Raw genomic sequence first — 27,788 nt, 5'->3', positions numbered from 1 at the left:
TAAATATGCTTAAGCTTTTGAGGAGCTGTTAAACTTCCACAGCAGCTGCACTATTTCACATTCCCACCAGATATATGTGAGGGTTTGGATTTCTTCCTCACCCTTGTCAACACTTACTATTACCCATTTTTTAGGTCCTAGCCATCCTGGAGGTTGTGGAACAGTATCTCATTGTGGTTTGATTTGCATTTCCCTAATGACTAACAACGTGGAGTATCTTTTCATGTGCTTGTTGCCTGTTTGTGTATCTTCTTTGGAGAAATGTCTATTTAGATACTTTGCCTGGTTTTTAATTTGAGTTGTAAGAGTTCTTTATATTTTCTAGGGACAAGTCCTTTATCAGATATCTACTTTACAGCTATATTCTCCCATTCTGTAGGTTGTCATTTCACTTTCTTGATGATGTCCCTTTTCTTCTTCTTCTTTTTTTCTTTTTTAAAGGAAGGCCTCTTATTTTTTCAGCTTTATTGAGATACAGCTGACATATAACATTGTGTGAGTTACAGGTGTGTGATGTGGTGATTTGATATACTTACACGTTGCAGGACAATTCCCACAATACGGCTTGTTATCACCAGCCTCACATAATTGCCTTTTCTTTGTCAAATATTAATTGACCGGGTATGCAGGGGTTTGTTTCTGGGCTCTGTATTCCACTCATTGGTCTATGTATCTGTTTTTATGCCAATACCATACTGGTTTGATTACTGTGGCTTTATAGTACAGCTTAAAATCAGGAAGTGCGGTGCCTCCAGCTTTGTTCTTCTTTCTCAGGATTGCTTTGGCTATTTGGGGTCTTTTGTGGTTCCATACAAAATTTATTTTTTTTTTAATGGACTGACACCAAGCATTGTAAACGGATGACCACAACAAAAGCAACAATGATTGCAGTTACCAAACATGAAACACACTCACACTATGTCATAATATTGACATTCAGTCTAGTAATCCTCCACTGTAACAGCTCCTTTACTTTGCAGTGAAAATTGATTTGTATATGTTTTGCCTCTGAGTCCTTGTGGGATTTTTTTTTTTATTATTCAAACAGAAAGTCACAAAAATTATAATCATCATCATCAGTTCACTCAGTCCCATGTAATTAATTTTTTTCATCTTGATCTTTTGTTAGCACTTTTATGAGTTCATCAGTTTTCCATTAGAGTTCTGAAAATGCTTATTCACTCAGTTCAGCAGTATAGTCAGTTACCAGAAACCTGCACTTGTCAGAGTCTTTTCCATGAATTCCTTGAAGATGAAACCCTTTTGTAGGAACGTATTTGCAAAAGCATCAGAGTACACCCAGAACTGTCTGTAAATGACAAAAGACTTAAAAATGACCACGGTTAAAGATTTGATGAAAGTTCATAATAATGCAATTGACAAGGAAATTTAGTTATTTCTGAGATATACGTTTTAAAGTAATAACTAGAATAACTAAATCCTAAATTTTAGGATTGTTTTTTCTATTTCTATGACAAATGCCATTGGAATTTTGGTAACGTTTGCATTGAATCTGTAGATTGGTTTGGGTGTTACAAACATTTTAACAGTATTAATTCTTCCAATCCATGAGTGTGGAACATCTTTCAGTATTTTGTGTCTTCTTCGGTTTCTTTCATCAGTGTTATAATTTTCAGTGTACAGATCTTTCACCACATTCATTAGATTTATTCCTAGGTATTTTATTATTTTCGATTATCAATAGGATTATTTCTCTTTCAGATAGTTTGTTGTTTAGTGTATAAAAACACAACTGATTTTTGTATGTTGATTTTGTATCCTGCAGTTGTACTGAATACGTTTATTAGTTCTAACAGTTTTCTGGTGGATGAAACAAGGCTCTCATCCCTAATTCTTGTCCTTTCGTTTGGACAAACTTCCGTCCTGTGTGCAGTTCTGTCTCTGAAAGTAAATGTCAGGACTGTAATCTTTCATTTTAGTTTGTGGTCAGTGCCAGATCTGACTGTTTCCATCCTCTAGATTACAGTGAGCTGACCTCCTTGAATTTCCTGTATTTTTTCCTAACACTGGGCAACGTGAGGTTTTACAGAACACTCAGAGTGGATCGTCGTTTAGACGCATTGAGAGAGTTCTTTCTTTCTTTTAATTAATTGATTTAGTTTTGGCTGCGTTGGGTCTTCGTTGCTGCACACGAGCTTTCTCTAGTTGCGGTGTGCGGGAGCGACTCTTTGTTGCCGTGCGCAGGCTTCTCATTGCGGTGGCTTCTCTTGTTGCAGAGCACAGGATCTAGGCACGCGGGCTTCAGTAGTTGTGGCTCGCGGGCCCTAGAGCGCAGGCTCAGTAGTTGTGGTGCACGGGCTTAGTTGCTCCGTGGCATGTGGGATCTTCCCGGACCAGGGCTCGAACCCATGTCCCCGGCATTGGCAGGCGGATTCTTAACCACTGCACCACCAGGGAAACCCAGAGAGAGTCCTTTCTTTAAAAGGCTACTTTGATGAATCTTTTTACGTTACAGTAATCACTCTTTAAGTTATCTGAAATTTATATATCCATTTGAGTGTTTGAAGAGCTTCATTTTCATCTTTCTGTTGGTGGTCCCTTTGAAGCCCCTCTTTGGTAGAAGCCCTCTGCCCTTCAGTTCGCACCCGCCAGCTGTTCCACCTCCGCCCCGGTCTTTGCTCTGCCATCGCCCCCGACTCCAGGGCTTCACCCCCTGCTCAGAGGGGTCGCCCCGCTCATTCCTGTCTTCTCACCCTGCTTTATTGTCCTCACAGCTCTTATCACCCCCTGACCTCATATTACTCGCTTATTTATCTGTTGTCATCTGTGGCCCTCGAAGAATGGAACCCCCAGAGGGCACTGCAGTCTCCAAGCCCGGCACAGAGGGGGCGCTCATGAGCACTTGACAGATGCCGTCGTGAGTTTTGGGTTAATGTGACACAAGAGAGCGTTCTGCTTTCCAGGTTCAAAAGGTGGCTCTGTTTTCACGCGTACCCAGATGCCTGGTCTTGGAAGCAGGGACCCAAGGAAGAAGGGCAGGTGATAGCTCGGGCGTCACTGCGTGTAACTCTGTGGACTCCTGAATCACGTTAGCAAGTCCACTCTTGTGGTTTCACGGTTTCTGAGCATATTTCCTCCGGCTACAGGCCGCCTTCCCCAGCCCTACTAGGATGTCCTGCTTGTTTCCAAGGAGCCAGCTGACTCTTCCCGGGTAGATGTCTGTATTTCCAGCTCAGGGGCGTCTCTACACGAGGGTGGCGTTGGGGACCCTGGGGAAGGGCAGGCCAGCTGTGTCTGCGTGTGACCACAGATCCACCCAACTTACGAGGTGTCACGTCTCGATGGACCCGTTGTACATTGAAAATGCATCTAACCTGCCAGACGTTGTAAAGTGTGGAATAGCTCATGTAATTTATTGAGCACTGTACTGAAGGTGAGGCAGACTGGCTGTCTAGGTCCAGAAGGGTTGTTTGGTGTAGTGGTTGTCTGCCCTTGTGGTCACGTGGCTGATGGAGACTCTGTGGCTGGTTGCCCGGGAAGAGATCCAAATGCAAAATTCAAAGGACAGCTCCTACCGAAGGCATGACGCTGTCGCACCATTGAAAGTCAAAAAATTGTAGTCAAGCCATCGTAAGTCAGGGACCATCTGTAGCTCATGGGACAGACGCCTGTGTTCACATTCCAGGGCTGCCTGGCCTCTCCACAGGGAAGTACAAGCAGATCCAAAAGGAGGGTTTTTTTTTTAAAGGCAGTAGCATGTCTTGGCCTGGCCCCCAAGCAGCAGAACACGGTGAGAACAGCCTCCAGATCTGACGTTTACACAACCACAGGGTCTCCCATGAGGAAGGGCTCAGTGAGAAAGTGGCTGAACTATCGGGTCAGGGTTCAGGAAACTTCGTGAATTCTTCCTAAAATCAGGTGCAGCTTTTCTTATGGGCCGATCGGCTGTGCTGCCGGCCTCTGACCTGGTTTGCTTCCTTCTGTTGGGCTCAGTTCTGCTCCCATGGGTCTCCACCCCCAGCACCTACTACCCTCGCGGTGGGTGCGGGGGGCGCTCCATCACTCGGGTTAGGCTGGCTCACTGGTCTCTGGAGTCTTGAATTCCATCTTTGATCACCCTGGCTGGGGCCCCGCCAGCCCTGCAACCAGTCTGGAGGGTGGGGTTTCACCAGAGCAGAATTTCCAACATGGCCTCCTGTTTCCTTTCCCTTGATCAGCCGGAGCTGGAGTGACCACTTCTTTAGGAGGTGGCCAAATTCCCTGCCGTGATTCCTTTATATGACTTCCCTTTTATAGAAGAGCTTGTTTATTTAGCCTTCGACAGGTTGGGAATTTTTCTTTTTCATAATAGATTTATTTATTTATTTTTGGCTGCATTGGGTCTTCGTTGCTGCGCATGGGCTTTCTCTAGTTGCGGCGAGCAGGGGCTACTCTTCGTTGCGGTGCGCGGGCTTCTCATTGCAGTGTCTTCTCTCGTTGTGGAGCACGGGCTCTAGGAGTGTGGGCTTCGGTAGTTGTGGCACGTGGGCTCGGTAGTTGTGGCTCGCAGGCTCTAGAGCACAGGCTCAGTAGTTGTGGCATACGGGCTTAGTTGCTCTGCAGCACGTGGGATCTTCCCGGACCCGGGATCGAACCCGGTCCCCTGCATTGGCAGGTGGATTCTCAGCCACTGCACCATCAGGGAAGCCCCGGGAATTTTTCATCAACAGCTGAATAGAAAGAACTTTTCTCACCTGAGACAAGAGACTGACAAAGCTTCATCCAGAAAGACCACTTGGGAAGCTCTTGTCTCCAGCCTCTGTGTGAGGGGCTCTGGACAGTGGGGCATAGTCTGTGCCGGGATCTCACTTGTGGTTCCTGCGGATGTACGTGGGGGGAGATGATGACAGAGTGAGCGTGGTGCTGGGTCTTCCATTTCATCTGCAACAGCACGAGCTCCCGAAACCCACCTTGCGGCCAGGAGGGGAAGGGAGGCGGGTGCACAGCGGGGTGGGCACTGCCTCTGCCCGGCGCCGGCAGGACCCGGTGCTCCCTTCTTACACCACCTCCGAGCCCTGCGCCTCACCTGCCCGAGCTGTCGCCCTGAGACAGGTGGTTGGTGAGCTGCCTGCTTCCTTTTGGCTCTTCTCCAGACCCCCGGGCCGGACGCCGTGTCGCTGTGTTTGGAGGTGGCACCACTCTTTTTGTCCAGGTTTGCCTTTGTAATTAGGCCTCTGGAGACATTTTGCCCACTCTGTAGCTGGGCTATTTCTAGACTAGAGCAGAGCCTTTCAGCCAGCTCTGTGGAGCTCATCTCTGTGATGGGGAAGTCCCTTTTGTGCAGTGCCCTCCTGATCTTTACAGCCAGGCCAGGGGGTGTGCTCTGCCGGGTGGGGCGCCGGCGGTAATTAGGATGTTCTCGGCACAGGCAGAGGAGTTTCATTCGAGACAGAAACAGTAACCAGGACCTTCCTGCGGGGATTGCCCAGACTGCCTGTTAGCTTTATAGCTGTTTACTGAATGTTTGGGTGTAGTGTGAGGTTTGGTGCCTCTTGGTTGCAATGGCCCGCTTCTCATTTCCTAGGAGACCAGTAGTCCTCGTGAGGGAGCGCTGTCCCCGCTTCTTCACACTCTCTGGAGCCTGTCAGTCTGTCACTTCAAAAGCAGGGAGGTGCCCTGCCCAAGCGTGCCCACCTGGGGGTCTGGGGGCAGGCGAGGAGCCACTGTTCTCGAAGGCCCTGGGGGCGGGGAGGTTACTGTGCGTGTGCGGTTGACCAAGCAGCGGCTGGACCCCTGCCCGTGCGTCTCTGTTCGGCTCACGCTGGCCCCTGGGCTGAGGCTGCCTGGCCTTTTGCTGCCCTGGAGACAAGGGTTATGGTCGCTGAGGTCTGCTGTGACTGGTCCGTGGGACTCTGTTGTCTTTGCCAAAAAGTGCATGTTCAGTTTCCCTCTGCTCTGGGTGCTTTTTCCCTCCCTGTGTCCCTGAGTGCTGCGCCTCCTCCGGCCTCAGCTCCTGCCACCGTGGCTCCACCTTCAGCACCATCCGTCTTATATGTGGAATTCATGGATTTCATGAATTTGAACACCACAAGTTGTGATCTGTGTAGACCCCCATGGTGGTGTCGCCTACCTTTGCTAACCTTGAGGGTGTCAGACGCTCGCACTGCACACCTGCCGCGCTGTCCCTGGGCCACGGGCACCTCCCACTCCACTCTGTCTCGGTCCTCGCGCTTAAGGAGTTAGATCCCCAGCACTGACCTTTCTGTTAGCAAGAAAGACGCTCCCTGAGAGCTCTGGAAACCTTTCTTTATCTTTCTCATCTCATTCCAATCTATCCTGGTCATGGCTTACCTGCTGACTTGCTCTGAGAAAGTCACCGTGCCCGGGGTGTTTTCGAGGAAAGGTGTACCTGTGTTTCAACTTCTTGACTAACGCACTGAGTTACAGAGGCTGCCCGACTGAGAAGATGGAAAGCCTCGTGGTCTCTCACGTGTTCTGACCTAACTACACACGTGCGGGTTGCTGGGAACTGGGTAATGCAGGTGAATATGAAAGCAGTCAGGCCGTGGCTGCGCTTCACAGTGGGAACGGCGTGGGGCCTGGGGTCAGCACAGAACGGAAGGCACTTTGGGAGTGGGCTTGGGAATGACAGGGCCTCACCTTGGAAACAAAGTTTTCACGACCCCGCCCAGAAATTGAAGTCCAACCTCGCGTTGGAGTTGAAATATGTTTTCAGAATCTGAGGATTAAAGCAACAGGTCTGTGGTCCCAGGTGCCACTCACTGGGCACTGCCCTCACCTTCCCAGGCCCCCTGGGGAAAGTGAGTAGGAGTGAGGGGGCGGGACCTGTTCCATCCCCTGCTCATCTGCGTGCGGGACCCTGGGTGCCGCCAGCCTGGCGGAGGCTGGAGGAGGGCTGCTCACAGCCAGGCAGGTCATGCAGGCTGATGGCCGTCCTGGCCGGGGCCCTGGGAGCCGGCTCCACGTCCACCGGGCCCCGGGGTGACCTCGTCCAGTGCTTGGGAGGCCAGCAGTTTCGAGGGGAAGGGCTGAGAGAAGGCCCTTGGGAGGCGTGAGCGAGTCCAGTCGGGAAAAAGCCACCTGGCTGCTGCCCGTTCCCTCTCCCTATGTCTCTCCCGCTCTTTAACCCTTCCATCTTAGAAGAGAACCTTCCTCCTTTTTATCTTTTCTTATCTTTGACCCAAAACTGGGCTTGCTGCTCAGGCTGGAGTCTGCAGACACCCTCACTGTGGCCTGCCGTGCCTCTCACCTCCGCCCTGGCATCGCAAGGGGCCTCGGGGGCCCTTTCTCCTCAGAGTCCCTCTCTTGTGGCCTTGAACAAAGGATCAGGTGCCTGGAAGATAAGATTGTTGTGTGGCCATGCTGTCTAGAGGCTGTTTCCCCCTCTCTGTTCAGAAGGGTTTATGCAAATTCCAGATCCGTTCGATGCCAGCATGGCTGGCAGTCGTCCCCCTCCCAGCTGTCCCCACTCCCTCGGGTTTCCTCCCGTGCATCCCCAGCTTCCCGTCGTGGAGCGGCCCGTGCGCCGGCCTTCGGTGGCTGGCCTGTGGGGAGAGCCTGGCACGCCTGCTCTTACTGCAGTCCAGTATAGTTGCTTGTCTGGCTGCCAGGCTTTCCAGGTCTCTTGCGGCTCTCCTCTGGGGTGTTGTCAGAAAGCAGAGGGACGGGCTGCGTGTCAGGGGTACCGACCTGGGCCCCATCCTCTGTCCTGGATCCCCCGAAGCCTGAGTTGGGAGCAGACCTTCTCTGCCTCTTCCCCGCCGTTCCGCAGCAGTATAGGAACAGCTTCCCAAAACGGGATTGTGAATGAACTCTGTTGACACCCCGTACTGACATGGCTGCATCGTGAATCACGCCCTTGGTATCCGTCTGTTTTTCCCTGAGTTAGAAGAGCCACGGGTTGACAGAGCTGGGACATTCTGATGACTTATGAAAAACCTAGTGACCAAGGTGTTCCATTTCCTGTTGCATTTTTAGAATGAGAACAACACAGGAAGTTGTAAAGGTGAAAGCAGCTTGGGATGGCCCAGGCCAGGCCAGGGTCATCAGGCGGGTTTCACTCCCTTCCTGGACACTTCAGGAGGACTCACTGAGGAGCTGATGGGGCAGTGGCCCTCAGCATTTGCGGCTGAGATTACAGGGATTTTATGCCTCAGTTTAGTGTGTCCTTGGGGCGATTTTAAATGTTGGGTGGTGTTCCTGGTGTGGGACTCTTAGCAGATAGTAGGCATGGAACTTGCTCGTTGGTGGATTGATTGAAAAGTCCTGAAAATATCAACAGGTGTTGGTTGTTGTACGTTATGATGTAATGTAAGTAGACGCTGGTGATAGAAAATGTATGTAATTCTAAAAATCTAGTCCCAAAAGGCAGGACCATTTTTGAATAAAACTGTGATGTTTTGCTGGCACCCATGGAAGGTGGGAATCAAAGGCAAGACACAGTTCTTAAGTCTGACAGCGCTCTAACCCGAAGCCCAGCAGGTTGGGGGCAGGGCTACCATTGTTCTCTAGGTCAACGGACAGGACACGCCCAGAACCCTCTGAAAATTCAGAGTATCTGGAATTGTGACAACACTGTGGTTCTGTGTGCAGACAAGATTCTAGAATAGGAGAAGACAGATTAATGGGAGAGCACAGCCCCTCGGAGTAAGAATTTATATGCCCCAGAGACGGTATCGCTCACAAGCCATTCTGGAATGGAAGTGGGTCCACTGGCCTGCGGGTTAGTGGGCAGGAACGTGCACCAGAGAGGGGGAGGGGGTTAAAATAGCAGGTCTAGAGCAGCTAGAAGCGAGTGTGGCTTAGAATGGAGAAGGCTCTGTGAGCCTGGAAGAAGCTGTTACACTTGAAACAAGGGTTAGCACCACCAGCGCAAGTGAAAGCCAGTGGCCTGGGAGAAATACAGGACGCAAAAGCGTTCCCAGAAAACTGGCCAAGAACAAGGCACAGCCAGAGCTCAGGTGGCCTCCCCGCCGCCAGGTGCTGCTGCACAGATGGGAGCCCATTTCTGTGCGTGGAGCTGCCAGGACTCAGGTTTACTTTTGCGTGGGCTGTGCTGTGGCGCCCCCCGCCGGTTACAGGGGGGCCCAGAATTGATGAGAGGGAGGGAAAACAGGCACCCCCGCCGTGCTGAGTGCAAGCTGCTTCAACTGCAGGGAACACGTGACGGTTTACCAAGAACCTGTTAAACGCTCACCTCCTTTGGGCCACTGATTCCCCATCTTAGGAATTTGCCCTTGGAAAAGCATGGTGTCCATAAAGATTTATATAAAGGGTGATTTTATTGTTCTTTGTGTTTTTTAAACACAGAAACAGCTAACCGTAGAGAAATGTCTAAATTATGTAACACCTGACAGTGATCTCCTGCACCGTCAGGCCACCTCCGGGTGGAGCAGTCCCCAGGCGGTCTCAGCTGTGCCTCCAGGGTTCATCGTGGGGAATGAAATAAAGGCAGAGAGGAAATTCAGAGCTGCTAAATGGTGGCTGACCCCAGAGAGTGAGATACGGGGATTTTTATTTCTCTGTTTTTACTTTCTGTGTGATTTTTTAATTAATAAATATCACAAGGCCAGCAGATACCTTCATACTGAACTGCTGCCAGTTGTGGGACCCTGTGCTCTGGCCACTGTAAAGCAGGGGTGCTTTGGTGTGGGGTGCGGGGCGCCCTGGCGTGGTGCTGCGCTGCCGAGCTGCTGCCGGCCCCCTGCCCCCACTCTCCTGCACGGTTTGGCCTTGTTGCATTCCCAGTTGGTGGTGACCACGTGGGGAGCCCGCCGTGGCGGTGGCTTGCTCACGGGGCCCAGCAGGCCCTGCTCTCGCTGACCCGCTGGCCCTCGGTCTTGATGCTTCGTCACGGCGTTGACTTGTCCTGCTCTCGTCCCTCTCGCTGGGAGATGATGTTCTTTCAGTGAATTAAACCTAAGAGAACAAAGGAAATGTGTAAGGCTTGGGTTTAGCTCATTTGCAGACAAGGAGTTCCTCAACCCCTTGAGCTTCCTAAGTGCTGGTGTGTGGCCACTGTGCGCCAGCTCTAGAGAGAACGTGCCAGGCCCCTTCCTCCCTGTGCTCCCGGAGCCCATGCAGCGGGGAAGGCGGGGGTTCTGGGGGAGGATGGCGCCGGATGGCCAGCTGCCCTGCTGCCCTGGAAGGCACCGCGCGTGGAGAGAGCCCCACGTGTCTGGCTCCAGGTGAGTTCTCCCGTAGACAGAGCGCCTGCTGCCCTGCGTGTCCGGCGTTCCTGGAGTGAGCCGTCAGGTCACAGTCTCTCCTCTGACTCAGTTTCTTTCACCAAACGGCATTGCTGTCTGCTGGGAGGTGGCCCTAGACCTGCTAACCCCTCTGTGATTTCAGCCGTCAAGCTGAGCCACCAAAGAAAGAGACGGCCTCTGCCGGGCCCCAGGTTAAGAGAGCTGACGAGTGGAAGGACCCCTGGCGCCGGTCCAAGTCTCCCAAGAAGAAACTTGGGGTATCGGTCTCCCCTAGCCGGGCACGACGGCGTCGAAAAACATCAGCCTCATCGGCCTCTGCCTCTAATTCCTCCAGGTAAGGAGGCAGGGAGGTCAGCGGGACTGAGCGGCATCTGTGTGCTCAGTGGGGCTGTGGCGTGGCTGGGTTCCAGAGCATTGCTGGGTAACAGAACTGACACTTCACACCTGGTGAGGCTTCACATACCCCCCGGAACAAGGTCAGCCGGGGTGCAGGCCACCCAGAGTGGAGCACAGACCTGGGCAGGGGTCAGTGTGGGGAGAGACACTGCTTGGCAGAAGACCAGAAGAGCAGCCTGGCCCCAGTGTCTAGTCGGTCCACCTGTCGCCTGTGAGTTTGGGTCGGCAGCTGTGAAATCTGTGTGTGTACTAGGTCTGCACAAACAAGTGAGGATGCTGTGGGCGGTGAGAGCGGGGGCTCTCCCTGAAGAGGGCCAGGAGGGGCCTGCGGAGGTGGACGGGGACTGGACGTGTCTATGGACTCAGGATTTCCACTGTCTGCACTGGTGGACACATAGATGCACACACGTGTGTCTGCCCGGGTCAGACACACTCACCTACACACACGGGCACACGTATTCTGGCTCTGTCCCCCGAGGGCCTGGGAGCTGTGTCACCAGCGACAGTGAGCACACCCAGCACCCAGGTCTTGGTTTCTAAGCACCATTCCCACGAGAAGGGGGACTGGAGTGCAGCGTGTCCGCAAGGCATCCAGAGAGCGGGCGTGTGCGTGTGAGCCGGGGGGCGGGCGGGCGGAAGGAGACTCCGCCTTCTCTTCTCTCCTGGGCTCCAGGTCGTCATCGCGGTCATCCTCCTACTCTGGCTCCGGCTCCTCCCGGTCCCGGTCCCGGTCCTCGTCCTACAGCTCCTACTCCAGCCGCTCTTCCAGACACAGCTCGTTCTCAGGCAGCCGGTCCAGGTACGTCCCTGAGGCCCAGCAGGTGTGGAGAACGCCGGCTCCTCCGGGTTCCTGCGTGACGGCGGCTTTCTGTGTTGACGGGCGCCTTCCAGGTCCTCACTGGTTGGGGAGGAGTCTCGCTAAGTTAGGTGTCTGGTGAATTCTGAAGAATACACAGCGAGGGGCCAAGGAACCAACACGGGTGCACGTCAGGGCTCACAAGCCACACCGATGTTGGTCTGATTGGGGGCCGTGCTCATATCATGAACGAGGCAGCCACAGGGTCAGCGCCAGCTCGGGTGACCTCCTGGGGACCTGCACTGGCCACACGTGGTGGGTCGGGTCACGTTCCAGCACACTAGAATTTTGGAGTGGGTGCAACCCCTGTTTGGGGCGCTCAGATACAGAATGTTTCCATCTTCACAGAAGGTGCTACTGCCCTATTCCAGAAAGATCGGGAGTATTTCCCCACTGAAAATGGGCAAACTGCAAATAGGCAAACTGCTTGGAATGTTAGAGAATTTCTGGTCATCGTCTGGGTGGGAGGAGTCACTGGTTCGCATGAGGAATAGGAAACGGCTCACACCGTTTTTGCCGCTTCAGCCTTTTCAACCAGTGCAGGCTGCTGCGTGCGCCTCTGCCCCCGGTGCCACCTGCACACAGACCCAGAGTCACTCCCCCGCCCTCTCTGCCTCCTGCCAGCCTGAGACGCGCAGGTGGGGCCCCACCCAGGACAGGTCTGGGACCAGAGGGAGGCTGCGAGTGGAGGGGGCCGCCTGTGTGGCTCTGTCCCCGCCGTCGCAGACAGGCGCAGCTCTCCCAGAGGGCCGCAGCGGGGCGTGGACCCACCCCTATGCGCTCACACTCACACCACACACACACCCACACAGACACACGTGCCCACCGCTTCCCTGGGGAGCACGTCACAAAGTGTTCTTGGGGTAAACTGATGGGTCCTCCTGCGGGGTCTGTGGCCCCCAGTGGTGCCCCTTCCTGGCAGGCTGTCTCACCCTAGGACAGCGTAGAGCGGGTGGGAGCAGCACAAGGAGATCATTGAAGCTGTTGTATCTGAAGGCCACGTTCCTGTGTTTGTGGACTTAGATGACAGCTGGACCTGCTTTTCCTGAATGTCATCTTGTGCTGAGTGACAGCTGTGAGAAAGGAAAGCCAGCCTTTTGCTAAGGGTATCCAGAGGGCCAGCTGTGGGCACTGTGGCCTCACGGCCTTCCTGCCAGAAGTGTAGGCAGTGCCTGGGTGTCCAGGGGAAGGCTGCTGTCATGGGACAGTCGGGGAAGGCTGCTTGTAGGAGGCTGAGAGGAAGACAGCAAAGGTATCGATCATCAACGGCAGGAGAAGCCTTCTGTGGTTTCACGTGAAAAATAAGGCTGGTGAGCTGTGGGGAAGAAGCCTGGAACCAGCTGATAAATTTGGGGGTTCTGGAAATCCCAGGGTGTCGGGGGCTTACCTGCAGTCTCCCCTCTGTGAGCACTGGATGACACGGGGACAGACGGAAGAAGGCCCTGTCTGTGAGCTGTTCTCACAAAGTCGGGGACGCTTACTTCGCTACTTAACCTTCCCCTTGGGTTGTGTTTGCGAGCCCCCTGACTGTTCCAGGGCCTCCCCGCTGGCTCCCAGGTGACGGCTGATGGGGCGCTGCCTGCCCCTTGGCACCTCTTTTCCCCTCTGACGTGCATTTCAGGAGACGACCAAGACCCGTCCGAGGCCGATCGGTAGCCCCTGCGGGGGTGCGGGCTGGGTGGAGCGCCTCCTCTCACCTCTGTTCACTCCCTAGGTCCCGGTCCTTCTCCTCGTCCCCGTCCCCATCCCCGACGCCCTCGCCGCACAGACCTGTCAGAACCAAGGGGGAGCCGGCTCCGCCTCCCGCAAAAGCAGGGTGAGTGCTGCGACGGCCGCGGGAAGTGGGCAGGGGCGCGGGGCACAGGCCTGGCCTCGCGCTTCCTGGGTGTGGGCCTCGGGGCCACGGGCCACATCCATGCACTGATCCTTCTCAACAGATGTGACGATGGGAGGGGTTAGAAGCATCTAGGACTTAGCACACAAACCTCACAATACCTGGCGTGCAGGGTTGGGGTGCACGGTCCACCGGGTGAGAGTGGGCTCCGCTCCTGCAGCTCTGCCGAGTGCGAGGCCCATCCTGACGTTGGCCGTCCCCACGTGCGTCTGGCCCCAACCCGCATGGCAGGTTTTCCTCCTGAACGGGGTCGGCTCCCGGGCCTCAGGCTTAAGGAGTCCTGGGCGGCTCACTGTTAGAAAGAGAGCGGTGTGTTGGCGTATAACTTAGGCCCCAGGCACCGCATCCACCTAAACTGTACTGTTGGGTGGGGACCCCGACCACAGTGCAGGCGCTTCGGGCCCCCAGGCTTCACGCAGACGGCGTCGGGCGGGGGTAAGTGCGGGTCTGCCTCCTGGTCGGCACAGGCTTGGACTCGGCCCTGCTGCTGTGCTGAGCAGCTTCCTTTAACCCAGACTCTGCTTCCTGCTGGTGTCAGCGTTGCTGGCAGGGTCTGCTCTGTGGCCCATCTGTGCCGTGCGTGTTCAGGGCGCTTAACAAACTGGCAGGGTATCTTCCCCACGCAACAGTGAAGAACAGCTTGGGGGCCGTTTTCCCGACTGCAGTGGGGTCCCCAATTACTGAGGGAGCACAGCCCAGCTCTGGGCACTGCTCCGGAGCTCTTCAGATGGCCCCGTCTTCCTCTCTCTCCTTTCTTGGAGGGGGAGGCCGAGGGATGCTCACTGTGGGGTGGGGTCTGCGGGAGACAGCTCCTCACAGGGGAGTGTGTGCGTGCACTGCACGCGCCCCGAGGTCGGCCGGCAGGGCCGCCTCTGCCTGCCCAGCCAGGTCTGACCCTCCCTCTGTCCCACGTCACAGAGAGAAGCTGCTGAAGAAGCCAGCCCCACCTCCAGCCCCACCACAGGCCCCCAAAACCACCGCTCCTGCCCCCGAGCCCGCCAAGCCCGGAGACCTTCGGGAAGCCAGGAGGAGGGAGCGGCAGGCCAGGAGCCCGCCCAGGAGGTGAGCGCACCGGCCTCCAGGGCTGGCAGAGGGGTGCTCCCAGGCAGCAGGGGCCGGGGACCGCAGCACGTCACCGAGCCTCGGTGTCACCAGGAGCTCGATGGTTGCGAGGGGCCCAGGTGCTCACTCGGTGCCAAGTTTCCCCCCGCTGGAGGCACAGTGTCAGGGGAGCTGGCCAGGGCTATGGTTGGTTCACTTGGAGGGAATCAGAGCCCCGCCCGCTGCCCGGTCGGTGGCGAATCACTGGGGGCGCGTTGGTCTCAGGCCAGCGAGCCCCGGCTTGGAGGAGCACCCGCACGTCAAGGCCACAGAAACGTGAGCAGCCGGACTCTTGGTTGTGTTGTAGGCGGACTGTCAGCGGCAGCGGCAGCGGCAGCAGCTACAGCGGCTCTAGTTCCAGATCCAGGTCATTATCACGTCTCTCTGGCCCCAGTCCCATCAGCACCTGCCTCTGTCCCCCAGTCAGGGTCCAGGGAACCCCGGGAGAGGCCACCTCAGGTGTGAGCACCCTCCTCCCTCGGGTAGCGACACCGTGGGTCCAAGGAGCTGTTCCCGAGCCGCTCCGGCGAGGAGGTGGTAACGGGCTGGGGCAGCTGGGGGCGGCCGATCGAAAAGGTCTGAGGAAAGAGCAGGCAGAAGAGAATGCTGCTGTTTAGTTTAGAAGGCAGACAGTATCGGATCAGTCCTTAGATTCCTCGAATCCGGTTTTCTCTTTCATTTGCGGGCAGCAGGTGGTGTATACATTTGCCCAAAGCTGTCTGAGTGGGCCTGGGGTGTGTTAAAGACCTAACCTTTCAAAAAGGCTGGGCTCTTCCCTTCCCTGTTGCAGCATCCACACACCTTAGGACGCAGTGCTGCCGGTTTTCTCAGAGGGCGGGAGTCCCTGTGGAGCCTGGGCTGTGAGGGGACCAGGGCCTAGGATATCGGTCATGTTCAGCGCCTCCTGAGTGGGCCCGTTGGGTTGTCTGGCACAGCGTCTGCTCACGCTGCGGCCCATGTCCACCCTCTGTTGTGCACCGTTGCCAGGGTGGGTGTCCAGCTCTTGGTCACACTCAGCCGTATGTCCCTGCCCAGCTAACAGCACAGTCACCTGGGAGCACGAGGGCCTGGCCACAGCCACGTGGGCATCCCCTCCCTGGGTGGCACCTATAGAGTGCCCAGAGCCCCCCAGATCTCGGGCTAGGTGGGTTCCCCTTCCCTGGGAACAGGTATCGGGTCTCAGGCTGGGGCCGTGGTGCAGACGTGCTTGTGCGTGCAGGTCCCTGAGCGTGAGCAGCGTCTCCTCCGTGTCCAGCGCCACGTCGAGCAGCAGCTCAGCGCACAGCGTGGACTCGGACGACATGTATGCGGACCTGGCAAGCCCCGTGTCCTCGGCTAGCTCGCGGTCCCCCACCCCAGCCCAGACCAAGAAGGAGAAAGGTAGAGCCTGTGTGCAGGGGAGGGGGCGTGCAGCGGCCCCACGCTGCCAGTGATGACGCCTCCCCCAGACGGCACGCGGGCGGCCGCCTCAGCGGAACAGAGGCTCTGATGGGCGTTTCTCACGGGCAGGAAAGTCTAAGAAAGAAGACGGTGTGAAAGCAGATAAGCGGAAGCGGGATCCGTCCACGCAGCCGCCCAAACCCTCGAGAACCCCCGCGGGCGGCAGGTCCTCCCAGCAGCCCACGACCCCCCAGCAGGCGCCACCTGGCCAGCCCCCACCGGCCGCGTTCATCGCCCACAAGGAGATCAAGTTGACTCTGCTGAACAAGGTGAGGCCGTGTGCAGTGCTGCTGGGGCTCCAGGGCCCAGGGCCGGGCCGGCGGGCAGCTCTCCACGTCACCCGGCTCGTCCTGCCCTCGTGGCCAACCCTGTGGGCAGTGCCTGTGGGCATAGGGTAGATGGGAGACGGGCCGGTTCCCACACGGCAGCCCTGGGACCTGGGGCAGGGAGCAAAGCAGACTTGGCCTCTGAGTGACATCCGCGATGCCCTGAGAGACCAGAAGGCCTGAGTCCCTCCCCTGGCGTGGAGGCCTCGAGACTGTGGGCCCTGCCCCCCTTGGGGCCACGTGGCGCAGGAGCCCCAGAGGAGTGCCTGCAGCGGCGGAGAGCAGGTGGCCGCCTGCTCCAGGGCCTGTGTTCGTTCAGGCCCTGGTCCTCCTCACACACACCCTGTTGTTCCAGGCTGCTGATAAAGGGGGCAGGAAGCGCTACGAGCCCTCAGACAAGGACAGGCAGAGCCCACCTCCAGCCAAGCGGGCCAACCTCTCCCCGGACCGAGGTGAGCCTCCCGTGTCTGGAGCCGGCACCCCATTCACCCTTAAAAAGTCTTGAGGGCCTCAGGGACTTCTGATTGGGTGGGTCGTGTCTATCGACATTTACGGTTTTAGAAGTTAAAACTATATATAATACTTATCTTTAAATAACACAGGTAAGATTTTTTATAGAAAATAACTATCTTCCAAAACAGACGTTAGTAGGGGTGGCATTGGTCTTTGGTTTTTTTACAACCCTCTTACGGCTGGGATCCCATCTCTTGTGGTCACACAAATCACTCGGCCTCTGGAAAACCCCACCCGGGCTTGTGAGGCCGTGAGCGCGAGCGTGCGGAGGGCGGGCAGCATCTCAGTGTCGCAGGACGCACCTGACTGCTGCCCCGGCGGTGCTCGACCGCACCCAGAGAACCACTGGCCCAGGCAGAGCCTCTTCCTGACTGGCTCTAACTAGTAAAGCAAAAGCCTGAGTGTTTCCAAGCCGTCTTTCCCCCTTAAAATGTAGAGGTCCCGCGAACCCCACCAGGAGCAGGAGGTGGACACCGCCCGCCCCTGAAGCACACCCCCCGGGGCTGCCTGCATGCCTCTGCGGGGCGGGACCCCCTCCGTCTGCCCTCGCTGGGGGCCCCCACACTCGCACGACAGCAAGCACTCCTTCCCGTTCTTGGTTTTGCTTATAGTTTTTAAGCCGCCGTGCCTTTTTGTTCCCCATTTGAAGACCCTCACCGTGAGTTTCTTCAGGGCACGGAAGGAGGGTTTTGTCTGCTTGGAGTTGGACGCTCAGAGCTCGGTGGCCTGTTTTGATGCCGGCTCAGGAAACCAGAGCCGACATTAGGCCTCGGCGTCCGTGTGTCTCTGGGGCGTCGTTTTCCAGCGTCGTCCACCCTCCCGTCCGTCTCCTCACTGGCTCTGCTCCGTACGTCTTTCTGTGGAATGAGGAGGCCGTACTGAGCGGCCACCGCTTTGTGGCATGGGGTCACCAGTGGTCAGAGGGGCCACCCCATCCCCGTCTGAGCACACCAGCCCCTGCGCAGCTGGCCCCGTGTGGAACTGGGACCCTTGTCTTACCTGTCCTCTGTCACCCAGGTTCTCGGGACCGAAAGTCAGGTGGGAGACTCAGCTCCCCGAAGCCAGAGCGGCAGAGGGGCCAGAATTCCAAGGCACCCGCGGCCCCGACAGACAGGTGAGTGTCTCCCCCCGGCCCCCGTGCCCTGGGCACAGCACGCTGGCTCCTTTCCCACACAGAGGGCTGGCGCAGCTTCCCTCCCCAGGTGGAGGCCAGCAGGACTAACCAAGGGCAGGCTCAGAGGCAGCAGGGATGTGGCGCTTGGCTCAGATCCAGAGGCAAGAGGGCGGTCCGGCCCGTGTCTTAACTCTGCCCCACCAGTGGGTCCTAGAATGAGGAACGGCCCAGAGCGCGCAGCTCCCGGCCAGGGGACCAGGACCCAGATGGTGGCACCCCTTCCCCTCCCTCCCACGTCAGGCACAGGAAGTAGGGGCATGGATCCGCTTTTCCCAGGAAGTGGGCTGAGTCTCTGCACACCTGCACCCCTGGCTTTGGGTCGAGGGCCAGGTGGGAGGGGCTGCGGGGAGGGTGGGCACAGCCCCCGGCCCTCGGCCCACAGCACGGCTTGAAGCCGGGGTCAGCAGCGTGGGGTTTCACGTCAGCACAGAGCGGGGCACGTACGAGGACCAGAGTAGGAGGGCGGGATAGCGTGGCTCCAGGCCAGCCCTGACGCTGCGCCCCTTCGCCCGCGCAGTCTCTGCTCCACGATCGGGGGGCGTGGGAGCGGCGTGGGGAGGCCACCTCGACTGTGGCCAGAACCCGGGCTGGGGGCAGGAGGCTGGGCTGGGCCCCGCACGCTTACCCATCGTGGGGGGCCTCGTCCAGTGGGGAGGGGTGCCTTCCACCTGGCAGGTACAGCTCCTGGGGTCTAGGCCCCCGGCAGGAGGCTCAGAGAGAGAGGCTCTCCGCCCCTCTGACTGCCTCCCCACCCCCACAGGAAGCGCCCGTTGTCCCCCCAGTCCAAGAGCTCCAGCAAGGTCACCAGTGTGCCCGGCAAAGCCTCGGACACCAGTGCTGCCGCCGGCGCGTCCGCGGGCACCAAGTCAGGGAAGGCCAGCACGCTGTCCCGGCGGGAGGAGCTGCTGAAGCAGCTGAAGGCCGTGGAGGACGCCATTGCCCGCAAGCGGGCCAAGATCCCCGGGAAGGTGTAGCCCGGGCTCTGCTTCCCGAGGCAGAGACTCACTTGTTTTTATAAATAGGGTAAGCGCAGCCATTTTGGATTTTGCAGTTAATGTCTTATTTTGGCTGTGATTCTTTTTAAAAATTAAAAAAAAAAAAAAAAGTTTCTCAGCTGGAAAAGAAGCCACACACATAACGAAGATGACGCTGAATCCCAGACTGAAGCAGCCCCTTCCCAGAGCAGAAGTCCGGCGAGCCGGCTGGGCGGGCGGCAGCGCGGTGAGGACCGGCTCGATTTTATGTAAATGATGAGTCCTCCCTCTGCTCGTCAGTCAGGCGCCCTCACCACCCGGTCGGTCGCGCCCTCGGCACCCGCCCTCCTACTGTCGCCAGGAACACCAAGTCTGCCGAGCGTCCTCCCCGCCCCTGCCGTCCCCAGGATCAAAAAGTATATATATATTCTTGACTAAAGTCTGATTGGGAAATACTCCTGTCTTTTATTTTAAGCATCAAATTGTTTTAGTTGATTTAAAAAGAAAAAAAAAAAATACAGAAAAGACCAAAAAAAAAAGGCCGAGGGTATTGTTGGGCATCTGTCAGATGTGGAGGGTCTTTTTTTGAGGGGTCTCCTAAAATAAAATATTTTGATAAACAGCTGTCTTGCCCTGGTGGTGATGTTTGCCTGTGCCTGGGCCCCTGCCTCGGCCCTCCGCTTGGCAATGCCCACTGGGCTGCTGGCTGAAGGAGGCCCCACCCTGTGGAGCACTCACCTTGGTTTCCTCGCGGGGGCTGGGCTGGCAGGTCTTCCTGAACACCGAGATCTCCGCCTGAGCGAGAGCCCAGCTTCCCCAGCAGCGGGCCCTGAGCCAGAGAGGTGACCCCGGCCCGAAAGCCAGCTCTCCATTCAGTGCCTCAACGCGCAGTTGGACCCCACCCGGACACGCAGGAGTCTGAGCATGAGACGCCCCGGCCAGGACCACGGTGCCGTCTCACTCACTGCAGGCTGGGAAAGGCTGTCGTTGAGTCTGAGAGCCACCGCCCGCAATGCCCTCCTCAGCCCCTGCTCTCCTCCCAGCGGGACCAAGACCACTGCGGGGTGGGGGGGACCCTTTCTTGTGGGTTGAACTTGCAGAGTGGTGCCAGGGCCTGGGAGTGCCCCCGCCCAGTCCACCCATCGGCACCTCTGCTCTCGGGTGACTTTAAAGCAAGTTCCATGAGCCCTTGCAGACGATATGCCTCCCAGAGGCCCTGCTCTGGGCCGTCAGGAGGCCCCAGCGTGGGGCTCTGGCCTGGGGTCATGACCCTGAGGCCTGTGTTCAGTTACCTCAGTTACCGCGTGCTCTGTCCCAAGGCCGCATAGCCACTGAGCTGTGGGACAGGAAAGCCGGCTGGGAGCCAGTGCCACGCCGCGGGGCCTCCTGCGTGGACTGTTTGCAGTGCAGTCCACGCCCGCCCCACAGCACAGCACACATGCGATGCTTCTTGCGTCACCGGCCTCAGTACTGTGTCTGGGCAATTTCTCAAGATTTATCTGATTTGCCCTCGGGTCAAAGCCAGGTGCAGAGGGAACTCCCAGTCTCCGAAGGGCGGCCTTCAAGGACACAGAGCCAGAATCCAGGACACCTTGGGTGACAGTCTGTCCCTGCATTCTGCACCCCAGCCGCTGGGCCCAAGAGCCAGCCAAGCAGTGATGGCCTCTGAAGCCAGGAGCTGCCAGGTGAGCAATTCCCCACGTAGGTGTCAGCACGCTGCCCCCCTGGCCCGGCTGACCAGCCAGCTCCTGTGCCAAAGGGCTGGGCTGACCTGGCTTCCCACGCCTGGGTTGGACCTATGGCCCTGGGTCCCCTGGACCGGAGCTGGGTTTAAACTAGCAGCTTGCCATTTGCCATCTGGGGGCAGGGGTGTGTCCTGGGAGGGGTGAGAGTCACACCCTGAACTCTCCCCCAGGTCTAGTGGAAAGAACATTCCAGGCCAGGCATGTGGGAAAAGGGAGGCTCTGTGGTATAATGGGTCCTCAGCATCTTTGCCCCCCAGGGGACGTGAGGGCTGAGGCCCTGCCAGGCAGTTAACATGCAAAGGTGGGAGTGATTCCCTGTTCCTCAAGCTTCTTTTCTGCCTACTGACCCCTGCCCCTGCCTCCAGCCCTCCTCCTCCACAGCTGCAGACCCCGCCGGAGCCCCTCCCCTGCCTGTTTGCATTCCTCCTTCCCACCCCCGGCCTCGGCACACACTGCTTCCTGTTCCTGGAACTGCGACCCAGCTGCATCTCACCCTTCTCCCAGCTCAGGCCAGGCCTGCCCCGGCCGCTCAGGCCTTCCCCTGTCTGCTGCACCAGTGCTGTCCTGGAGCTGGCCTCCTCCGGGGGAAACTTTGGTGTGCTTTCCCCGAGTGTAAAGCAGAGGCAGAAAGCCCAGCCTCGGCCCTTCTGAGTTTTCTGATACTGACCCTCCTCGTCTCGAGGGAAGGGGCCGGGGCTTAGCTCCACGGAAGGGGAGCCGCACCCCTGGGGCCGCCCTCCCCAGGCCAAGGCACTCTCCAGCTTCGAGTGTGCCCGTCTCTCCTCCTCTCGCTCTGGAACGGGTGAAAAGAAAAGAAAGATTTCATTTTTTCAGTTTATAACTTTCCTAACTCAAATGTGAAGTAGCATCTCCAACGTCATGGGTGAATACATCGAGCTAGTGGGGCAACTCAGCCCAGTGAAAATTAAGTTCCTGTGGGTTTCTTACGCCTGCTGGTGATTTACAGCCGCTGCCAGTCCCCTCCCCACAGCGCCAGCCCTGTGCCCCCTGTTCCCTCGAGGCCTGGGCCTCCACCGTCCTCTCACTCTCTGCCAACCGTCCAGCTCCCCCCGTGACGGTTCAGCCAGCGACTCAGCCCCTGCGGGCCCGTCCGCCCCTGAGGACAGCAGTCAGCCTCCACCGGGAAGAGGAGCTGGGCAGGAGGTGGCTCAGGCCTTGGGTCAATGGGCAGGGACCCCTGCCCCGGGCAGCCGCCCTTGAGGGGCCGTGGACAAGCATGAGGCGAAGGGGTCGTTCCTGGTGGTGCAAAGTTTTGGGAGCACGAGAAAACTGGGCTGTGTCCTAGGTTGACTGTGGGCAGGGCTGCCTGGGGCCCCATGGTCGGAGAGGCCATGCCACAGGAGGGAAGGGGGAGACGGTACTGCCACCCCCACTTCAGGCGGGACTGAGGCCTGCCACTGGGCTTCCCTCTAGGAGGGGGGAGAACTCCGAGCCTGGAGCTGGCAGGGCCTGGAGCAAACCCCTCCTGCAGGCCACGTCCCCAGCCCAGGCCCACTGGGCTGCTCCTGTCCAGCCAAGGCTGCAAGGGCTCCGAGCCACAGGCAGGGCCACCCCAGAGGCGCCCCGAGGGACTGGCCCTGGTGCGTGTCCCTGCGGCTCCTGTGTTTCTGCCTTCCTGCCCTGGCTCTGCCCTTTCCTCTCTGCCCTGCCTTCCATCTGTGGTCTCTGCATTTATCTGAGTCTCCCTGGATCTCTGTGCCTGTCTCCATCCATCCCTCCTCCCCTACCTCCATCCCCCGCCTCTCTGTGCCCCTCCATCCCCTTTCTGCATCTCTCCAGGCAGGGGGACTTGGGAGCTTGGTCGAATGGGTGTGGTCCGGGGGCAGAGATGTGGTGGGTGTGGTTTGAGGGGCGGAGCCATCCAGGGCACCTCCTCCAGGACGCCCTCCAGCCTTCCTCCTGCAGCTGCCTTTCCAGTATTGCCTAACCCTGTACGGTGTGCTTGCCTCAGCCACCCGCAGGAATGAGGCACTGCTGGGCTCCGCCCTGTCCTTCCGTGGGTGCCTGGGACCCTGACCCCGGGCAGGCCACCGGTGCACACAAAACAGCTCGGGGTGGTAGTGAGGAAGGAGGCGCGTGGCCCAGCCCCGGGGTTCGTCCCTGACTTGCCCACCCAGAGACACAGAAAATGCTGAAGCTCAGCCCCTTGGCGTAGGGACCCCGAGCCTTGCACTTCCGAAGATCCTTTGCGGGGGACCCCAGCCCCACGAAGGCAAGGCCATTTCCCCTTGGATTCCCCACCCAGGGGCCAGTGCCAGGCATGGGTGCCCCCTCCCCTCTGCGAGGGCAGCTCCACGCCTGGGGACAGGGCAGGTCCACTGTACGGTGTCCCTGCCCTGGAGGGGCTCGCACTACCTTTGGGGCCGAGGCAGGGGAACTGTGGTTTCTGAGGTCCTGGGTGCCCTGCACTAAGGCGGGCCTCACCTCAGCCTCAGAAGGGTCTTTCTCTGGACCTGAGCATCTGTCCCAGTGGAAGGTGGAAGGGGCTCAATTGTGTCCCCCAAAACTATGTTGAGGGCCTAGCCCCAGTGCCTGGGAAGAAGGTGCCTCTATCTGGGAAAAGGGTCTCTGCAGCTGTGCTTAAGGTCAGGCTCTTGATGAGATCACCCTGGGTAGGTGAATGTCTGTAGAAGGTACAGAGGTGAGAGACACACATGGGGAGAGGCCATGTGGGAGTGAGGCAGAGGCTGCACTGGTGCGTGTACAGCCCGGGGCCCCAAGGATTGCCAGGAGCTGCCAGAGGCTGGGAGAGGCAGCAAGGATTCCCTCTCAGAGACCCCAGAAGGAACCAGCCCTGCTGACACTTCGACTTGGGGCTTCCAGCCTCCAGACCGTGAGAGAATAAACTTCTGTTGTTTTAAGCCTCCCGTTTTTTGGGCACTTGGTTATGGCCACGCCAGGAGATGAATACAGGTGGTGAGCTCCCTGCAGCAGGAGGTGTGCAAGCAGAGGGTGGATGGCCACGGGCAGGGGTGTGGTAGGCAGGAGCAGCCCTGGGGCCTCAACGTGTCTGTCCATCCATCGGTCAGAAAGAAGCTGGGAGAACAGCCATGACGCGATACCCGCTGTGGGAACATTTCCTCCAGACCGAGGCTGGGAGGGCGGGCGGACTCGGGGCCCAGAGTCACACACTGCCCACTGGAGGTCCTGGAGGGCCCCGGCGTCCCACTGCCTTCTCCATCCTCCTCTCAGGGGTCTTCCTGTCCACCGAGTCTGCGCCTCCAGAGTCAGACTGGCCCCTTCATGGTGTACATTCTGGCTCCAGCCAGCAGGTGAGGAAACCCAGAAGGCAGGTTGGCTCCATCCTCCATGCCCAGGCCCTCCTCAGCGGGACATTTTATACTGATTCGAGAGGACCGGGGCAGATGGGCCCTCGCCAGCATGGCATCCGAACCTCAGCATTCAAAACTTGGCAGGATCTGGCCCTAAACCGTCTCCCTTTTAGGGTAATGAAGGACCCCCAGCACCCTCACCAGCAGCACGGAGTTGGTGCAGGTGGGCTCCGGGGGCCTCCTTAGAAAGCTTCTTAGGGCACCCTGCCCTTTAACGGTTCCAGGGCATTGTCACCCCCTCCACCTCAGACTTGCACTTTTCTTGACTGAAACCACAGAAGCCCAGCAGAGAATCCTGAAGAGGCTCACTGGCCCCCAGCCGCCCCGGTCCCTTCTGGAACCTCCCCCCGTGACAGGAGGAGGGGACGGGAGAATCGGCCCCGGTGGAGGACTGGGCAGTGGCGCAAAATGAGCAAGCTCTCGCCTCAGGTCACCAGGTCCACACGGCAAAAACGTACAAGGGGTTAGGACTTGGCACTTGGAGAAGGTTCGACAGTTCCTGTCACACAGGGAAGACCGTTCTGAGCCCCATTTGTAAGTGCTTGGCCTGGGGTAGGGTCCCTGGAGGTGGGGGAGAGGAGGGAGGAGTGGGTCCACCTGTCCTGGAAGGGAGGGGACAGCTGCAGGGAGGGGAGGAGGAAGCATGGCCAGGCCCTTCCCGAGGAGGGAGGGTGCTGGATTTTCCCCAGGCGTGGCCCGAGGTATAAAAGGCGCTGCAAGCCGGCTGCAGCCAGGGCAGCCACGGGTACGCCAGGACCGCCAGGTGCGCTGCCGGAACCCAGCCCCAGCTGCGATGGTGAGCCGCTCCCCTCCCCGCCCTCCCACCTGGACGGTGCCGCCTGGCCTGCCGCCCGACACCCAGGCTGAGGACGTTGCGGCAGAGTCCAGGAAGCCGCCCAAATCTGGGGGCAAAAGGGAGCCAGGAGCCCAGATACCCCCGGGCCTCCGTTTCCGCACCTGTAGAGGGAGGCTACGTCCCCCCGCCCGCTTCCCACAGGGAACAGAGCCAGCGGCGGGCAGGGCGGGGCCCCTCCCCGGGGCGCCGCTGACCCCCCACCGCCTGGTCCACCAGCCCCTCCCTGTCCTCCTGCTCCTGCTCTGGCCGCCCACCAGCCTGGCTCTCCACAGCCCCCCACTCCGGCCGGGGGCCCGCACCCACGCAGCCGGGACCCCGCGCTGCTACTCGGCGGCGGAGCTGCCCCTGGGCCACGACCCTCCCCACCTGCTGGCTCGAGCGGCCAAGTGGGAGCAGGCGTTGCCGGTGGCGCTGGTGTCCAGCCTGGAGGCGGCGGGCCGCAGGGGCCGGCACGCGGGGCTGCCGGCCGGGAACCAGTGCCCTGTGCTGCAGCCCGAGGAGGTGCTGGAAGCTGACGTCCACCAGCGCTCCATCTCGCCCTGGAGATACCGGTGAGAGCGGGCCTCCCCGGGCACAGGCCGCTGGGCCCCCCGAGCCTCAGCGCTCTCACCTGCTGACCTCCGGTGGGCCCGCCCCACCACTGGGAGGTCAAGGCTCCCCCGCGAGCTGGTCCTTGCCCAGTGTCTCATCAGACCGCAGCCCAGACCTCAGACACCAGGGTCCCCTTGGGAAAATGTGGGGGGCCCCCATTTGAGTCCTTGCAGGGGTGGGGCTGGGACTGGCAGGGAGAGCGGGGGGCTTCTGGGCTCTGGGAGGGCCGTGGGGCACATGCACAGTCTCACTTCCTGGGCACCAGCTGCGTGCCAAGCCCTCCCAGCGCCCCACACCTCCCGCCCTGCGGCCCGGAGCCGCCCTGAGCGCGTGGGGCAGCCGTGGGGCCGCGGGCAGGGAAGGGGGCGCCCGCCCGGGCTCTCTGACACCCCGCCTGTCCCGCAGCGTGGACACGGACGAGAGCCGCTACCCCCAGAAGCTGGCCTTCGCCGAGTGCCTGTGCAGGGGCTGCATCAGCACCAAGACAGGCCGCGAGACGGCTGCGCTCAACTCGGTGCCGCTGGTCCAGAGCCTCCTGGTGCTGCGCCGTCGGCCCTGCTCCCGGGATGCAGCGGGGGCGCCCACGCCCGGGGCCTTCACCTTCCACACCGAGTTCATCCGAGTGCCCGTGGGCTGCACCTGTGTCCTGCCCAGGTCGGCCCGGTGATCACCGGCTCGGCTCCTGGACTGGCCTCCAGGGACGCCCCTCCTATTTATGTGTATTTATCGGGTATTTATGTGCCCCCCTGGGGCCCTGGGCAGGTACTGAGGCTCCAGGCCTCTGCTTTGAGACCTGGCCTGGGAAGGGCCCAGTCCCCGGTGCCTGGGGGATGATCCTGTGCTGGGCAGCCCCCAGCTCGAGATGCAGTTTATCCTTTGACAAAAACAGCTGGGCTAGAAGGAACATTCTCACTCTTCTAGAACTTGCTAAAACACCTACAGAAAAGGGAAGAGGTGTTCTGATGGCCACCTCCACTTCCTGACCACCTGGGCTCCCCGCACCCCAGCCCCCTGGGAGGAACAAGCACCCGTGTTTCTAAAACAGCTATTTATTTTACACGTGAATACGCGTTGTCTCACTGGTAAACAGTATCTCAGAGCACAGCACTGGCTGGCCCAGAGGACAGCGGGTGAAGCCACTCTCTCACCCTCTACCCTGCCTGGTCGTTAACACCCAGCTGGTCCCCCAGGGGCAGCCACTGGCCCAGATCATGGGGTGTCCTTCTAGGAAGGTCTATGCATGGACCCAGGTGCACCCAGGTCGGGCTTATGTTTTAACGCAGAGTGGAGCCCAGGTGTGCCCTGCTGGCCATGCAGTAGCTCCCGGGTCTGGCGATGGGACTCGTTCCCAAAGCCCAGCCCTCTACCCACAGATGTGGGTGTGGCCCCTGGGGACTACCTCCCTACCCCATGGACAGGTGTCCTGGGGTGACTTCCCGGGGGGTCCGCTCAGGGGGACATGTCTTTGTAGCCTGGCTGAGTCATGCTCCCCCAACCCCAGCAGAGGCCCAGGCAGCTCTGGACACCTCCTTGGGCTTCTGTCCACCACGAGTGACCTGCCAGACGAGGGGCAGCCAAGCTAACGGGCACCCCCCAGCTCAGGCACCCAGCCAGCCACCTGAGAACCACCTGACCTATCACGACAGAAGGTCCTGGCTCAGAGCACGTTTTGGGGCAGTGAGTTTAGGGGCCCAGGAGTGCGTGGCCTCAGCAGTTCTGGATCAGCTACGATGCCCGCTTTGGAGCCTCAGTCCCCACCTGTGACGCACGTCAGCTCTAAGGGCTGTGGGGCTGCAGGGCAGTTGTCTGCACCCCCCTGCCACTTTCACGTGCTGATTGACACCTACTGTGTGTAAGGCCCAGGAAGAGGGGAGGGGTCTCAGAAGGCTGCCTGGAGGAGGTAACCTTTATCTTGAGCTTGGAAGGAGTCTTCAATCAGCACTTACTGAGTTTCTGTGAGCTGAAGCCCAGGGATCAGAGCAGTGAACAGAACGGATAGCTGCCCACGTGCCCCGTGGGTGACCGACAACCGCGGCACCAGCAGCGAAGCCCTGGGCCGGTTGGTGGTGGAGGGATCAGGGAAGGGAGAGGGGCTGCAGTGGAGGCCACCTGAGAACCACCCGAGTGGCCATCCAGGGCCCGGTGCTCCAGGCAGAGGGCATGGCCTGTGCAGAGGCTGAGAAGGTGGCCTGCCTGTGCCCAGGGGTCAGTGTGGCTGGAGCCCAGTGGGCGGGGTGACAAGGGTCAGAGCGGATGGGGACGGGGGCTGGAGACAGTGTCCGTCCTGGGCTATGGGAGCCTGTGGGCTCTCAGCTGGGCACCGGGCGGGACAGGGCAGCGCTGGGAGTGGCCTGGGAGTGGGGGCGGAGGAACGGTGGGCCAACTGGATTTATGCTGAAG

General features: G+C 58.8%; 2 protein-coding genes across 4 annotated transcripts in view; both read left to right on the top strand.

The window, feature by feature from the left end:
* The window catches only part of ZC3H18 (zinc finger CCCH-type containing 18), a gene marked incomplete at its 5' end in the record, with an annotated part of 43,025 nt that extends 23,560 nt beyond the window's left edge, over positions 1 to 19,465 (top strand). For 2 of the 3 annotated variants that reach the window (XM_079724270.1, XM_079724269.1), the window contains 10 exons: positions 10,312 to 10,503; positions 11,239 to 11,364; positions 13,136 to 13,237; positions 14,234 to 14,377; positions 14,724 to 14,783; positions 15,636 to 15,796; positions 15,926 to 16,125; positions 16,538 to 16,634; positions 17,713 to 17,809; positions 18,630 to 19,465. In XM_079724270.1, coding sequence (XP_079580396.1) covers positions 10,312 to 10,503; positions 11,239 to 11,364; positions 13,136 to 13,237; positions 14,234 to 14,377; positions 14,724 to 14,783; positions 15,636 to 15,796; positions 15,926 to 16,125; positions 16,538 to 16,634; positions 17,713 to 17,809; positions 18,630 to 18,843 — 1,393 coding nt within the window. In that variant the 3' untranslated portion in view covers positions 18,844 to 19,465. The remainder of the gene's footprint in view (positions 1 to 10,311; positions 10,504 to 11,238; positions 11,365 to 13,135; positions 13,238 to 14,233; positions 14,378 to 14,723; positions 14,784 to 15,635; positions 15,797 to 15,925; positions 16,126 to 16,537; positions 16,635 to 17,712; positions 17,810 to 18,629) is intronic. The other variant, XM_079724268.1, reaches the window with a different exon arrangement.
* Positions 19,466 to 24,584: 5,119 nt separating this feature from the next.
* On the top strand, positions 24,585 to 26,388 carry IL17C (interleukin 17C; the record flags this gene model as incomplete). Its single annotated transcript, XM_079723312.1, has 2 exons — positions 24,585 to 25,348; positions 25,794 to 26,388. 2 exons carry the CDS (start codon positions 24,585 to 24,587, stop codon positions 26,053 to 26,055), a joined length of 1,026 nt encoding a protein of 341 aa, XP_079579438.1. The 3' UTR covers positions 26,056 to 26,388.
* Positions 26,389 to 27,788: the final 1,400 nt, after the last annotated feature.

Source organism: Hyperoodon ampullatus (assembly GCF_949752795.1).
Source record: "Hyperoodon ampullatus genome assembly, chromosome: 18".
NCBI classification, from domain to species: Eukaryota; Metazoa; Chordata; class Mammalia; order Artiodactyla; family Ziphiidae; genus Hyperoodon; species Hyperoodon ampullatus.
This window is presented reverse-complemented; position numbering and strand designations above follow the sequence as displayed.